This window comes from Branchiostoma lanceolatum, chromosome 17, assembly GCF_035083965.1.
Source record: "Branchiostoma lanceolatum isolate klBraLanc5 chromosome 17, klBraLanc5.hap2, whole genome shotgun sequence".
In the NCBI taxonomy this organism is placed as follows: Eukaryota; Metazoa; Chordata; class Leptocardii; order Amphioxiformes; family Branchiostomatidae; genus Branchiostoma; species Branchiostoma lanceolatum.
The window spans coordinates 18,602,425-18,616,799 of NC_089738.1; the positions used below are offsets into that span (position 1 = coordinate 18,602,425).

The window sequence follows — 14,375 nt, forward strand, 5'->3', positions numbered from 1 at the left end:
TGAAAACATAACAGACCATACCACTCTTGTCTTTGGGGGGGTGGACAGGACAAAGCAAACTAACTCCTTGTGTAGGCACCTATGCTGCTACGTACAGTGACTGTGTATAGATTTGTTCATTCAATAGAACCAAAGTCGCAATATTGTGCCAGATCACTCAACGCTTACATGTCCAATGAAAAAAAAACAGCTAAACTTGATCAGAAACTCTCAAATGCTCGGAAACTTGAAGAATTTATCAAGAAAACCTTTCAAAAAATTGAAGAACCAAAAACAACAATAACTTGTACATATCAGACTTCGCCAAGGCTCTTAAAACTCTTGTCAGTTTGTGACCATTGCTATTGGAAAAATTCCAGAACTTTTGCCTTGTACAAAGATGCCTGAAAATCACCACAAAACCTGCCATATCTGACCAATCAAAAAGTCTGTCATGCAATTATATAAAAGACACGTTCACAATGATAAAGATGCTTTTAGACTCTAGAAGATATACTTTCAATACGAGATTCACTAGTGATAGTATTTTTGTACATTCACTTTGCGTGGCCAAAGTCAGTCTTATTTTTATGAAGATATATCTTTGCCTTCCGTATCAATTAGCCCAGCTGTTATGTAATATATATGAATAATCATGATATACATATATGGAGGGATGTATATTTTTACCGCCAGTAGGTGCAACCATTCTGTTTTTGATGATGTTATTTATCATGTAATGTTTGGTGGATACAACATGTGAGTGCATGTACTATTGTTCAACATATCGCAGATCCAATGTAGACTGCTTCCAAATATGTACATGTGATCAGTAGTACCAACTGTATAGTTTGAGAAGCTACTACCATAGGAAAATATGTATCATCAGTATCTGTGTGCTGACATCATCAAAACATGTGCACAGCTTTGGGACCATCATCGAATGACGTCATGTAACAGATGTAGATATGATCAGTGAAAAAGGACACTTTTAGATGAAAATAAAAGAGATAAACAGAAAAATGGTCGAGGCAGGGTGAAAAGAGGATTGACATGTTTGTGAGTTTTTGTAAGGGACTTTTGTGACAACATGTGTTAAGTCTGCCTGTCTTTAAAGAACGTTGAGCGTAAGAAATGTATAGTACAAACGTCTTGACAATCACTAGTAAGTTGTGTGTCTTAGGATCATAGTGGTATATTAATCATAAGTTCTTGAGGTCCAATCATCAGTAGAATATATTATCTATGCAGCAAGTTTATTGTATCGGGCATGATGTAAACCACACCGTGTGTGCCGCCAGCATGTAAATTTTCCTGCTGCTTTCAGTTTTATTCCTTCGTTTTTACCCATGTGAAGTAGGCATTATATTTGTTAGGGTGCGTTTTTAGCTGAAATAAATGTGAAGAAAATCCATCGGTTTTGTGTGCTTATTGAGTGAATGTTATATGGAATGAGTTTCCAGGGGTGTAAAAGTAGAAGAGATGACTATAATGTACAACTTATCTGTGGATGGTCGTCAGCACCAAGGACAGGGTCTGGTGTGTTGGTAGCAGTGTGTGTGTGTGGTAGGCATGTGAACAGAGATTTCTCGAGTGTAAAATACAACAGATTACTTTGTAGGTGTCATCGTGTGGATATAGGTCAGCACCAAGGATAGGACCTGGTGTGTTTTTAGCAGAGAGCATCAGTGTGTGTATGTGTGTTTAAAAGCAGTGAGTGTGAGGACTACCTCTTACTTGAAACTCAACCCAATGGAAAAGTATCACCCCAAACAAACGGCTTATTTGAGATTGAATGGCATGTTGAGGAACTTCCATACTCGAATATGCGCGTTGTAGAGAAAGGACAGAACTGTGACGTCCGAACGCCTTGAAACCCACTAGTAAGTTTGTGTGTCTTAGGATCATAGCAGTGTATTAAGTCCTAAGGTGTGGACCGAGGACGAGGCCTGGTGTGTGTGTAGCAGTGTGCGTGTGCGCGTTTGCGTAGTGTGGATGTGGTGTGTTTTGGGCGGGGGTGCTAGGTACGTGGAAAGAGGTTTTCGGGGTGTAAAATTCAACAGACTATTTTGTAGGTGTGGATGGAGTTCAGCACCAAGGACAGAATCTGTGGTGTTTGCAGCAGAGTTTGTGTGTGTGTGTGTGTGTGTGTGTGTGTGTGTGTGAGTGTGTGTGTGTGTGTGTGTGTGTGTGTGTGTGTGTGTGTGTGTGTGTGTGTGTGCAACGCTATGTGTGTGTGTGTGGTGTGTCTGAATGTGCTGTGTAAGTGTGTGTACGTCTGTGTGTGGTGTATGTTTGAGGTATACCGGTATGTATGTAGATGTAAGGATGTGTGTGTGCATTTGTGTGACTGAATGAAGGGTACGGCTTTACTTCATTCAAAGCTTTAATGCGTTTACAAAACAAATACAAAATCATCCTGTTTACAGATTCAAGAGCAGCAGAGTATTTACAAATACAAACATATCATGGAACTACATATACAACATAAGGCCCCATTTATAAATGCAAAACATCAGGACATTCTTAGCTAGACATAACGTTACATCAAACATCTACAAACTCAAAAACATCTCTTAACTATCAAATTCTACATCGGGTTTACAGAAACAAAATCACTAGCACTATTATAGATAAACCAAACACTTTGATAAACGAACGTTGTTTTTTTTTCCAAAACAGAAACATCAGAAGGATAACAAATGTAACAACAGCTTTATAGAAATTACAATACACAGCACAAAACGAATTGAGAATGAAAAAAAAAATTATAGAAAAAGAAGAAGAACTGCCTGAAATGTTAGTCAAATTGACCTTCCTGAATGTCGTAAATCATAATAATATAACGCCCCAAAGGCTGCAGATTCATGTCATTCAAAAGACTTCTAAATGCTGCGGTACAGAATGACATTAAAATAATATGAAAATTATGTTCTTATACTGTAAAATGTAGCAAAATCATTTTCAACCACATGGCGAAACAACTTGTGCCATGTAGCGAAGCGACTCGCCATGTAGCGAAACGTTTTGTAGCGAATGACAATGTAGCGAAACAACGCGTAACCTATAATGACCTACATCATTCATGCACTTCTCAATCTGAGACTTTCTAGATTTATTTGCCTGCTGGGACACCACCTACTCTGCCCATTTGTTCTAGATGTTCATCTAGACCTTCCACGACGCTCTGCAGATTTGCCCCTAACAGAGCCTCCTTCAGAACTTCGATGGTAGCTGCGTCCCCCTCTCGCTTCTGCCACTCATTCAACATGTCCATGCAGCGGGACTTGTCGTCGCGGTTTCTACCGGCGATGTTTTTGATGTCAAAATCTGGAAATCCGAGATGGAAAGCCAGATCTTCCCAGTCCGTGCTCACATGATTCTTGATGTAGTAGAAATGCTTCCCAACGCCTGAAAGATCAGGGCGCACACATTGTATAACTTGGTAAAGAACTTCCGTCATGTCTAAGAAAATTAGCTATCTTTAGTTTTACACGAGAGGCCAACCTGAGAGCCCGCCAATGGATCGACAACTGGAGCAGCAAGATATGATGATGATAAGCAATGGGGTCTCCGAATTACTTTTGAGACACACTGACCTGCCTTATCTTAACAAGGCAGGAATGCTACATCCCTATGTTATTATTGGTATAGTCCGATAATCCATGACGTCACTAGATCGACCTAACGGCTCTGTTCGCCATATTGTTGTTCCACTGAGATGTTATATTGAAGTCTGCCTGCTCATTAATCGCGCTCGTTGTGTCCTCGCGTACGCGTTACACAAATGACGCTGAGTGTATCGAGGATATTAGCTACATGCGCATAATATAAGAGTGCATTATAACTTTAAGTTGTAAGAACATAGACAGGGGACCATTGTTATTTACACACTGCATTGCAGTTCATCTTACAATGAAAGATGTCGACGCTATGGCATAACTGTGGAAATAAAGTAGAACAACTCCTAGCATCTCAATAGATAAGCCTTTCCTTGTATAAACAATGTTATCTTACCTTTCAAGGTTGCACCACCTACAGCTCCTTCTGAAGTCTGTAAATATGAGAATAACTTAAATCTTCACCTGCTTGTCTTGTTGGTACATAACGTTAAGTTAGTTTTATTTGGCAGTGTATTTGGATATTATGTGTTAAGTCTGTTTATTTGTCTCTATTGTTGTGATTACTATGGGTCTAGTACCTGTATTAAAAAAAGATAAAATAAATATAAAAGATAGATAGAGTAGGGATGAATAATCTGTAACAGGTTATGAACGAATGAAAAATCTGCAGCAATTAAAATATCTGAGACTATTTTCAACTTTTCCAGATTTCCAGGTAATAAGATATGCCAAAAAAGGTTACTCTGAAACGTCTGGATGTGTCAAAATCTTACCCAGTTGCTTGAGTAACTATTATTAGCAGATACATGTGTGTTGCTTTACCTCTTTTGCAGTGTCACATGGTACATGGATTGGGAGCTCGCAAAGCTTTTCTGGCAGTAGATCTCCGCTGGAGGGATGCCCGAGTTTCTCGAGTTTCTTGCGCACGTTCCTTAATTTTGAGTTTTTATCTTTCCCCTTTTGGACGTTGATGCGCGGCAAGGCAAAGAATGCAACAGTTCCGTTGCCGTCTGAATCTGCTTGGCCCTTGACCTGAATTTGGAGACGGTTACGTCTCTGACTGTGGAAGGTAATGTGTGGTTGCGTGCAGGATGACGCGATTGACACATTATCGAGCAAACGCACTTCTACTTTTTGTCCTTCGAATATGATCACTGAATCAGAAGGCAACGGGCCCTTGTAACCCTTTTGCTTAAGCTTTGTATGTTCTGCTTCTGCCTCTTCAGCTGGTTTGCATTCAATGATGACTTCTTTTACGTTGTCATCCCGCTGCATCAGTATAAACTGCACGTCACGATGTTGAAGCCATCGGCAAAGGTGTAAGGCGATCGGCCCTAGCTCCTCCGCGCCACGATAGATGTCCTCAACAACAAGCACAACATATCTGGAAACGGAATATACAATTTTAAGTTAAGTTATCATTGTCGTTGACTCTTTTAAATCCATGACCGAACGAATCTTTGGGATCAAATTAATCCTTGAAACATTTCACAATCTGCAACGCTTCACTTCGTGCTTTACTGAGCATTTAGCTTATCAGTGGTGAGAAAATTACTGTACCTGGTAAAATGGCTGACTTCAAACTCCACAAACTCCTCTGTAATCTGCATGTTCGTAATGCTCGCTGTTACATCAATCCAGTCTTCTGTCCCTTTCTCACATGACATCACCTTCAGTTTGGTGGGTCCCTCATGGTAGACGCCCATGTAGTGTTGAGGATGTGGGACTCGCACTGTGACTGGTTTGTGGAACTGGACTTCAGAGTCAGACACAGTTTCCACGTTAACTATCGGACTGGTGCTGACAAGACCGCGGGAAGACTGGTCCTTCGCTTTCAAGTTTTCAACTGCTGTTTTTGGAACTTCTTGCACCTGCAATCAATGAAGCATACTCCTGTGTCATATCAAGTATTGACTACACCTTCGTACACTTTATAGCAACATCACTTCGCTGGACAGCGTAACTTCAGTGAATTTTCCAACAGAAAATCGGACTGGGATGACTACAATCTCTTCGCAGCCAGGGGCTGAATTGCGAGGAGCTCGAGCTTACAATTGGCGGGGCGATATCGAGATGACACAACATCGGGGCATACCAGTCGTTTCGAGCCCGTGACCTATGGGTTCTGGGCGAAACATGCTGCCGATCGCGCTAAATGATGCACTTCAGAATGCAAGACCTCGTTGGCAACCTTTGCACTTGCTGCAACTGAATGACATCCTTACCTGCATTGTGAGTTGTGTATCTGTGTTCACAGCCTGTCCTGGGAAGCTGATTTGTACTGCAGGCTGCGTTGATGACGTCTGTTTAAACCCTTCTGTAAGCACAGTAAATGTGTCCTCTTTGGTTTGACTGATGACGGCAAAGATCGAGAAATGTTCTACCGACACGGCAAGTGTGCCTTCGTTCTGAAATAAAAGCAAAAAGGGAACACATTAGCTATCATAGACGCCATGTACCCGTAGGAATAGATATTTTCAATTGCTGAGTTGTCGAATTATGTAGGACATGGTTTGACCTTTTTTCTATTTAATAGAATAGTTGTATGTCTGTCCACGTACTCGTTCAGTCGTCTTAAGTTCCGTCCACTGTGACCCGTCCTCAGTGACCCACACGAAGGCCTCCCTGGCGCCACCTGACGACATGCTGCTGTACTGCATCTGTACAGTGACAGGTTGGAGGAAGGTTGTCCCGTGCGGACCCAGCTCTATGATGTCACTCACTAACATCACTCCGTCCTTCAGGGGGAGAGTGACGTCATTGGGGTTGATGACCTGACAGGTAATTTCTGTTTCCATGGTAACTGCCCCACGTGGTACAGTAACGGTACAAGGCTTGGTTTGCAGTTCACCTCCTTCTGGACCAACTTTGCGTCTGTAAGGGATAACAAAACATAAAACATTATTAACATGATTTAAAGAAGAAAATTCTCAGATTTCTTAATTTCACCGTGTATAAAGAAAACAGTTATCTAAAGTTTCCAATTTTACCTTCTTCAAGATTTCTACTTTACCGAACATGCATGATTGTCTTGAAATGTGATGTTTTAGTGTGAGCAGAGCTTTCCTAATGTCCCCGTTACATTTATAATGCAGCGCATTTTCACTTACCTGACCACCAGTTTTACAGCTAAAAGCCCGAGAATCCTCTTCCTTCCCTCCAGCACACGATCTTTCCTCTCAGGAGAGTACCTGGGTGGGACGTCTTCACTTGCTGCAATGTCCTCGGGAGTCTTGCCATTCTGTACAGTAAACAACAGAAATAGGGAATTTGGATAGTTATGTTATTTGTATATTTTTCTAGGAAGTGAGTGTAATAATCTATATTGCATATTTATGCCCAGAGGGCTAGATGCGTATGCTACATGTGGTCGAAGGGATTTATAATATGAAGCATGGACCACATACTACATTCTGACGCTAAACATTATGTACTTATGTTAATCCCTATGTATGATAGTTTTGATGTCATATCATATCCTAATCATAAAGAGCTTAAGGTTAATTTGTTGGTGTAAAAACTACACACAATCAATATCATATGATGGCGTCTCCGCCAATGAAGGACGAGGTATACGTACACATGGCATTAGTGTGCAACGAAGGCAGTGGAAAATGAAATACATTTTATATGCGAATGTCCCGAATTTGAAGCAGAAAGAAACAGATTATTCACCAAAGTATCCGAAATCTCCAAAAACTTTTCTAGATTAAGAAATACACAGAAACGCATATTCCTTTTAAAATCTTCCAACCCACTCATCATTGAAAGTATGGGACTTTTTTTTATTTTCCACTGCTTTCAGAGAAGAAATCTTCAAACCCGCATTAGTACTGCAGATATAGAAACTTACTTAAGAATAGCAATACAGTATGATCTTGTATTACATGTATACCTTTGTTTTACCTTACATTTGTATCTCGACACTGTTGTCAACCTGCAATTAGCATACGGGCATGGATTTGCAATAAACTATTAATTAAACATCAGATCTTGGTGCAGCTGTAAACATCATGGTAACAGGGAGATACTACAACATCGTAACAGGCAACATAGCTAATAGCTGTCAAAGGAATCTAACAGTCAGATATTCAAAATTCAAGTAACTGTAACAACAGCAAATACCAAATTGTAACGGTAAGCGGTATATACTTTATCTAAGTAAGATACTGAATGGCTAGCTGCCACAAAGGGATATGTATGCTTTTTAAATGTATTTCGATTCCCAAAACTTATCACGGTTTCTCCTTAGCAGTGATTACAAAATAACAGGGCAGGATTTTTTTGCTTCAATGATTCCAACATTACTTGAAGGCAAGGAAATTTGATTTATTTTCCGGTCAGATATGCAGCCTAATTTAGCATTTAGACTTTTATTTTTCCTCTTCCCACGCACCACCCTTGGCATTGATATAATAAACACCAAATATGTGTGACGTGCAACACTCCAACATGTTAATCACCAGAAAGTAGTAAGAATCAACCCTTACGTGACCCCTACTGTCCACCTGTGCTCCAGCCTTCAGGAGGAGTTCAGCAACACCAACATGTCCTCCTAAAGCTGCCTGGTGAAGTGGTGTGGATTCATACTACAACAGCAGGGACAGAGATGACAATACATGAAAGAGAAGCCTGTCGTATCATCATCATAAACACTTAACACGTGTGACGTTCAACACTCAAAACATGCACATCAACTGTAGTAAGCATCAACACTTACCACATTCCTACATTACATGGTAAGAGTAGCATATCTTCATTATCTTTACAGCGAATATGTATAACAAACACTTAACATGTCAATCACCAGTAGTAAGCATCAACCCTTACCCGATTCCTAATGTCCACTTGTGCTCCAGCCTTCAGGAGGAGTTCAGCAACACCATCATGTCCTCCTGAAGCTGCCTTGTGAAGTGGTGAGACTTTGTCATACTGTAACAGCAGGAACAGAGATGGCATTCCATGGTAACAGAATTCTGTCTACACGTCATAACAAACACTAAATATGTGTGATGTTCAACAGCCAAACATTTCAATCACATGTAGTAAGCATCAACCCTTACCCGATTTCTACTGTCCACCTGTGCTCCAGCCTTCAGGAGGAGTTCAGCAACACCAACATGTCCTCCTGAAGCTGCACGGTGAAGTGGTGTGGCTTCCGACTAACAGCAGGAACAGAGATGACATGGTAACAGAATCCCGTCTACATATCATAATAAACACTAAATATGTGTGATGTTCAACAGTCAAACATGTCAATCACATGTAGTAAGCATCAACCCTTACCAGATCCCTACTGTCCACCTGTGCTCCAGCCTTCAGGAGGAGTTCAACAACACCAACATGTCCTCCTGAAGCTGCCTCGTGAAGTGGCGAGTCTCCAGACTGTAACAACAGGAACAGAGATGACATGACATGGTAACAGAATCCTGTCTACATATCATAATAAACACTTAATATGCGTTATGTTCAACAGCCAAACATTTCAATCACATGTAGTAAGCATCAACCCTTACCCTATTCCTACTGTCCACCTGTGCTCCAGCCTTCAGGAGGAGTTCAACAACACCAACATGTCCTCCTGAAGCTGCACGGTGAAGTGGCGTGGCTCCATGCTGTTAAGGCAGAGACAGAGATGGTATCATATCATAATAGGAACACACACCTGTTATTCGAAAATCAATCCGAATCTTTGATTTTCAGCAATGCATGAGAACTGGATTACCACGAGACTCGGCAAGGAAAAGGCGCCACCTATGTTAGGGACCATAAACATGGTTTACTGGCATGGGAAGCTACCTAATTCCAGCCCCCTTTGACCTTTGCTGAAACAGGTTCGTGACAGAAAAAGTGGTGCCTCCCTACTTACCCAGCCGTCCCTACAGTTGACATCAACTTTCTGTCGGATCAGCCGCTCCACTGTCTCTACATCTCCTTCCCGAGCTGCAACCAAAAGTTCCTAAAGAAAGTGGCATTCATCATCATGATGTATAGAGAGCAATGCCAACAGTACATACGTAGAGGTAGCAACAAAGTACATATCGTAACTCGTCCCGTTACTAGTATCTAGTTTATCTGATGACCGTCAGATCTACTTTTCTAAGGATATCGCGTCATGTATTATTTTTAGTAGTCATTAACTTTCTTTTTTATTACGTAATGATTAAAACACTGCAAGCTTGCTCGGAATCAACGTGAATATGTATGCGTAGACTCCAGTCATTTTCATAAAGGAGACGAAACAATAAAATTCCATATCTTTAAAACGATGTAATGAACTTTATAAACGGACCCTCCAACTGTTGTACCCATTAAAAGTTATCAGCCGTCTTCGTCAATATTTGTTCTTCCAACAGTCCAACAGCGAGTCTTGTTGAAAATTCTCAGGTGCGATATGGTCACCAGGTAAACATGTTATCAAGCAGTGGCATCAGACGTTCAAAGTCCACAGACGCTGGGTCACGTACAAAGCGTACCCAATTTTTTTGAAACATAAACTTTGTTCATTTGCTCCAATCCTGGTTAAACATCAAATGAAATGTGATCATCTCAAATACTTCATTGTAACATTACCTGCTATGCTACCATTCAAGCAGTAGAGTTTAATCATCTTGAACTGGCCACAAGTGCCACGGGCTAAAATTACAAACATTGCATCTCAATACTACGCAAAGTAAGTAAAAGAGCTCACCCATTCAAGCTCCCTCTTGGCCCGTTCAAGCTCGAGCTCCCTCTTGGACATCTTGCTTGGGTTGTACGTCTTGTACGTGCTAAGTTGAGTGTCCTCCTTGCCGTCTCAAGTACGGGTAATCAGGAAAGACGTATCTCAGTCGGGAAGTGTGACGGTGGGGAAAGTTTCCGCCTACCTGTCCGCCAGGTGGGCTGATTGTTTAACAACCCTCACATGACTTAACTGGACTATTCCATTCTCCTCTAGTGGGGTCCAAAAGTACTGGTGATTTTTATGTGTTCTCCTCAGTTTGTTACATCTCGCATGGACTATCCTAATGTACTCTTTTAAACAGTAAAGATATATATTACCGCTACTTTACTATGCTATTTGTTATGGGAAGGATGAAAACATATATCCTTTTTAATCATTCACGTTAATACGATTGTACTGAAGCCCTCTTTATTTTATGAAGGGATCAAGATTGGATTTTTCTGTGTCTGTGGGTATTTTCCATAATATCGTCCATAAGATATTCTATGAAAATTTGGGGAATTTCATAAATATCGCTTATAAGAATATGTTTCTAGAGGTTTTGACCTAATAATCTTTTTCTCAAATAACATTTTCCAATTAGAATTACATTGAAGTTTTCGTCTATGTTCAATGACCACCCTGGACACATTGTATCTCACAGAATGAACCGTTTATTCAACGCATACTCGTGCCAAGTGATTGTGTCGTCATAAGGGGCATGGCTCAGACAAACTGAACTTCTGCAAATGTTGTAAGTGTGCGCCGCCTAGCAGATTAAACGGGAACTTCAGCCGATGATGATGCCTGGCATAGAACCGTCTGTAGGAAACAAAAAAATTAACGGTAAACATCTTGGTTGTTTAGACAATGATCGTATCAGCATATAATAGTGCAACTTTGCATTAAGTATCCCTCTAACACCCTAAGTCATGACTAAATACTGATTAAAACTGCTGATACATGTCACAATTGCAACCCATAGGCCAGTTAACTCTTCTGGCAAACTATGTGGCCATTTCTAGTTACTAAGCAACCTGATAGATATTGTAGATATTGTCTATAGAAAAACGCCCCCTACCGGCGCAGGGAGGATAGCAGATGGCGCAGCCGTTCCCGTCCGTGCGGTAAACCGCGCATGTCGTCCAGTAGTAGCACGGCATCGTGTTACATCCTTCAGGTTGCTCTGACAACACAACGTAACATGGACAAAAGTCAACTAAGTTAAAATACATCACGGCGTATAGGGCTGTGCCTATGTAGGGCTCCCTTGGAAATCAGTTATCATGCTAACTGAAGGGACTACCCTAAAGATTGATAAATAAATAAATAAATAAATCTCCATTTCTATAGCCCTTGGGCCACACAGGTGTGCAAGTACCATGACAGAAAAAAAGGCTAGTTCACTGGTGTGTGTTCAGGTTCCATACTCTTTCTCATCAGTGCTGAGTGTTTAGCAGAGAAAGTAATCTGTACCATTCTAAAAGTCTTAGGTAAAAATGATAAAAGTTATAGATCTCTTTGAAAGACGAATTCCAACAGTTGTTTACATTTCCATTGTCATGTCATTTCCATTCAAATTTGGTCTATAATGTCTCTGCTGTTAAACATAAACATAAACAAAGACAAATTTAAAACACAATCGGCACGGAAAACACAACCTTCTAAGCGAAGGTAATGATTAGTTTGTTTGCTTGTACATGTATTACCGGTTACCGGTCCCTTGACCGGGGTGGTCATAGGGTCTCTTTTTGTATACCCGGTAAACCGCTTCATGGCGTAATACACCAGGTTTGTACTGAAGAGTACAATCTGCATATCCCGACAGCAAATCCCGACAGATTTATTTCATCCACTCACACCGGGAAAGACCCCTACTCTTTTCGATAATTGAGATGATGTGTGGCCATACTCACGGTAGCAGTCGCAGGGATCGCCGATGCAGCCGTCCTCGTCCGCCGCCACCCCGAATGGACACGGGGCCTGGCCGTACGGGGTATCGGGCACCAGGGCGCAGGCGTGGGGAGGGCAGGGCGGCTGGTCTGAGGGGCGGGGGTTGAGGGTGAGTGTGTGTGTATGTGTGTGAGGGAATGAGTGTGTGTGTGTGTGTTGGAGGGGGGGGGGTGAGAGAGAAAGAGAGGGGGAGGGAATGTATTTGTGTGTGTGTGTGTGAGGGGTTGAATGTGAGAGATAGAGAGAGGGAGGGAGTGTGTGTTTGTGGTGTATTAGTGTGTGAATGAGAGTGAGTCGAGATTGAGTGAGTGTGCGAGTGTGTTTGTACGAGGGTGGGTGGTTATGAGTGAGTGAGTAAAGGAGTGAAGGAGTGAAGTAGGGGAGAAGAGGGAGAAAATATATTATTTGATGTCGCCATATTATAAAACAGTTCTGGTGGTTGTGTTTAAGCCCACCTGATTCTATATGTACGTTATTATTATTATTCACTTTGATAATTTACTGTGTGTGCATGGGTTGGGACAACTTTTCGTTTCAATGAAATTGTTCCTAGTATCATGTTTCAAAAACAAAACAATAAAACATGTACAGCGGCACAACCTGGAATTCTATTGTTCCTACAGAAGATTCTATACCATTTCATTCCATTCTATACTGATCTGTTCTGTTCCATTCCACTACGTTCTATTCTATTCTATTCTATTCTATTCTATTCTATTCTATTCTATTCTACTCTATATCTAATTCTATTATATTCTATTTCATTCGATTATGTTTTATTCTATTCTATTCTATTTTATTCTATTCCATTCTATCATATTTCATGTTGTTCCATTCCATTACCGTGCAGTGTTAAGCTGCAAGTTACCTGCACATCGGCAGAGGTCGCAGCCGTTTTCGTCCTTGGCGAAACCGTCGGAACAGGTCAAAGTGCAAAATGACGTGAACCACGATTCGCCAAAGGTGCAGGCCCGCGCATCTAGGGTGGAAACAACGGGAAGATAGCTCAGGTCATTATCTAGCCAATTGGCCAATCAAGAGTCCCCATTTGACGTTGATGTCGAGGCCGTAACATCATTGGCCAGAGTGAGGTATGACAAATAACGAGCAATAACCACTGGTGCTTAAGCCTTACGTTCATGTCATTATATTGCATTTGGGTAGCTTTTAATTGGGAAAAGCTTATATAGGGAGAAAATCTGATAATATTTGAATAGGCTAACGTTATATGATGATGACAACTGCGAGAAAACACAAAGTTCTACATACTTAGAAAAACAGACGATAAAAAAGTGTCAGGAGAATACTCGAGGGGGGCTCCATTGACTGAGCATACCAAACTCTTTACACTGACTGTAAGAATATGAAAATTGTCGGTACTTTGCATCCAGATTTAACGGTCGAAAACTCGGTGACTACTTTTACCTTGCAGGTCTCTTGGTGACGCCAAATTCAGCAAAGAAAACGCAAGGAAGGCGAGGAAAATTATCCCCATCTTCGTTCTTAGTACTACAACTGCACTAGTAATTATTGTAATGTCTAAACACACTCTATGGGAATCAAAACAGCTGTGGGTCAAAGGTCACCCTTCTGAGCTGGACGATACCAGGGGACGAATCAACATAAAAAGCATTTGACCTTGGGCTGTTGAAAGCAGACCATAAAAAATTTTATTCTTCGGACCTTGTAGTCTTGTTTTTTTTTTTTTTTTGGAGGAATTATCCCTTGTTTGAAGGCTCGATGATATTTGGGAGAGGTAGACAAAGCATGTTACTCAAACGGCTAATTTACTAGGCAGATCCGTGAGGTCATACGTCCAGAATTAGATGTCAGCCATTTTGAAACGTTTTCTTTTGCAAGGTAACATTTGGCATTGCAAGGCCCCTGTGACGATTGCTTTATCTAACATAGGAAAAAATAGTCGAGGGCTTCATGCACGCAGTGGGAAAATATGATATATCGGATTCCCTAGCTATTTCGTTTGATTCTGGAGAATTGTGAAGTTGTTATTTAATCCTGAATTCGAATTCACGAGATCAATTATGCCAGCCATATCCTTGTACGATATTACTAATTTTGTGGTAAGGCCATGTTGATTTGATTAAAAGGATGACATC

The 14,375-nt window shown here is 41.0% G+C and overlaps 4 protein-coding genes and 1 long non-coding RNA gene across 5 annotated transcripts in view; 2 read left to right on the top strand and 3 right to left on the bottom strand.

The window, feature by feature from the left end:
• LOC136423483 (uncharacterized) overlaps nt 1-14,375 on the top strand; it is a 150,004-nt gene that overhangs the window by 120,110 nt on the left and 15,519 nt on the right. The window lies entirely within an intron of this gene.
• LOC136423484 (uncharacterized) overlaps nt 1-14,375 on the top strand; it is a 72,156-nt gene that overhangs the window by 48,874 nt on the left and 8,907 nt on the right. The gene's annotated exons all lie outside the window — the stretch shown is intronic.
• LOC136423273 (ankyrin-1-like) lies at nt 2,875-8,561 on the bottom strand. Its single transcript, XM_066411393.1, has 9 exons — nt 8,433-8,561; nt 8,093-8,191; nt 6,713-6,843; nt 6,164-6,476; nt 5,828-6,010; nt 5,163-5,473; nt 4,425-4,986; nt 3,997-4,033; nt 2,875-3,390 (listed from the first exon to the last, which is right to left on the bottom strand). Exons 1-9 carry the CDS (start codon nt 8,559-8,561, stop codon nt 3,095-3,097), a joined length of 2,061 nt encoding a protein of 686 aa, XP_066267490.1. The 3' UTR covers nt 2,875-3,094.
• Nucleotides 8,665-9,212, bottom strand: LOC136422543 (uncharacterized). The gene is made up of 3 exons (XR_010753633.1): nt 9,119-9,212; nt 8,889-8,987; nt 8,665-8,764 (listed from the first exon to the last, which is right to left on the bottom strand). It is a non-coding gene; the product is annotated as an uncharacterized lncRNA (long non-coding RNA).
• On the bottom strand, nt 10,963-13,794 carry LOC136423526 (BPTI/Kunitz domain-containing protein 4-like). Its single transcript, XM_066411717.1, has 5 exons — nt 13,684-13,794; nt 13,127-13,237; nt 12,222-12,347; nt 11,387-11,491; nt 10,963-11,127 (listed from the first exon to the last, which is right to left on the bottom strand). The coding sequence occupies exons 1-5, from the start codon at nt 13,751-13,753 to the stop codon at nt 11,096-11,098; spliced, it is 444 nt and encodes a 147-aa protein (XP_066267814.1). The 5' UTR covers nt 13,754-13,794; the 3' UTR covers nt 10,963-11,095.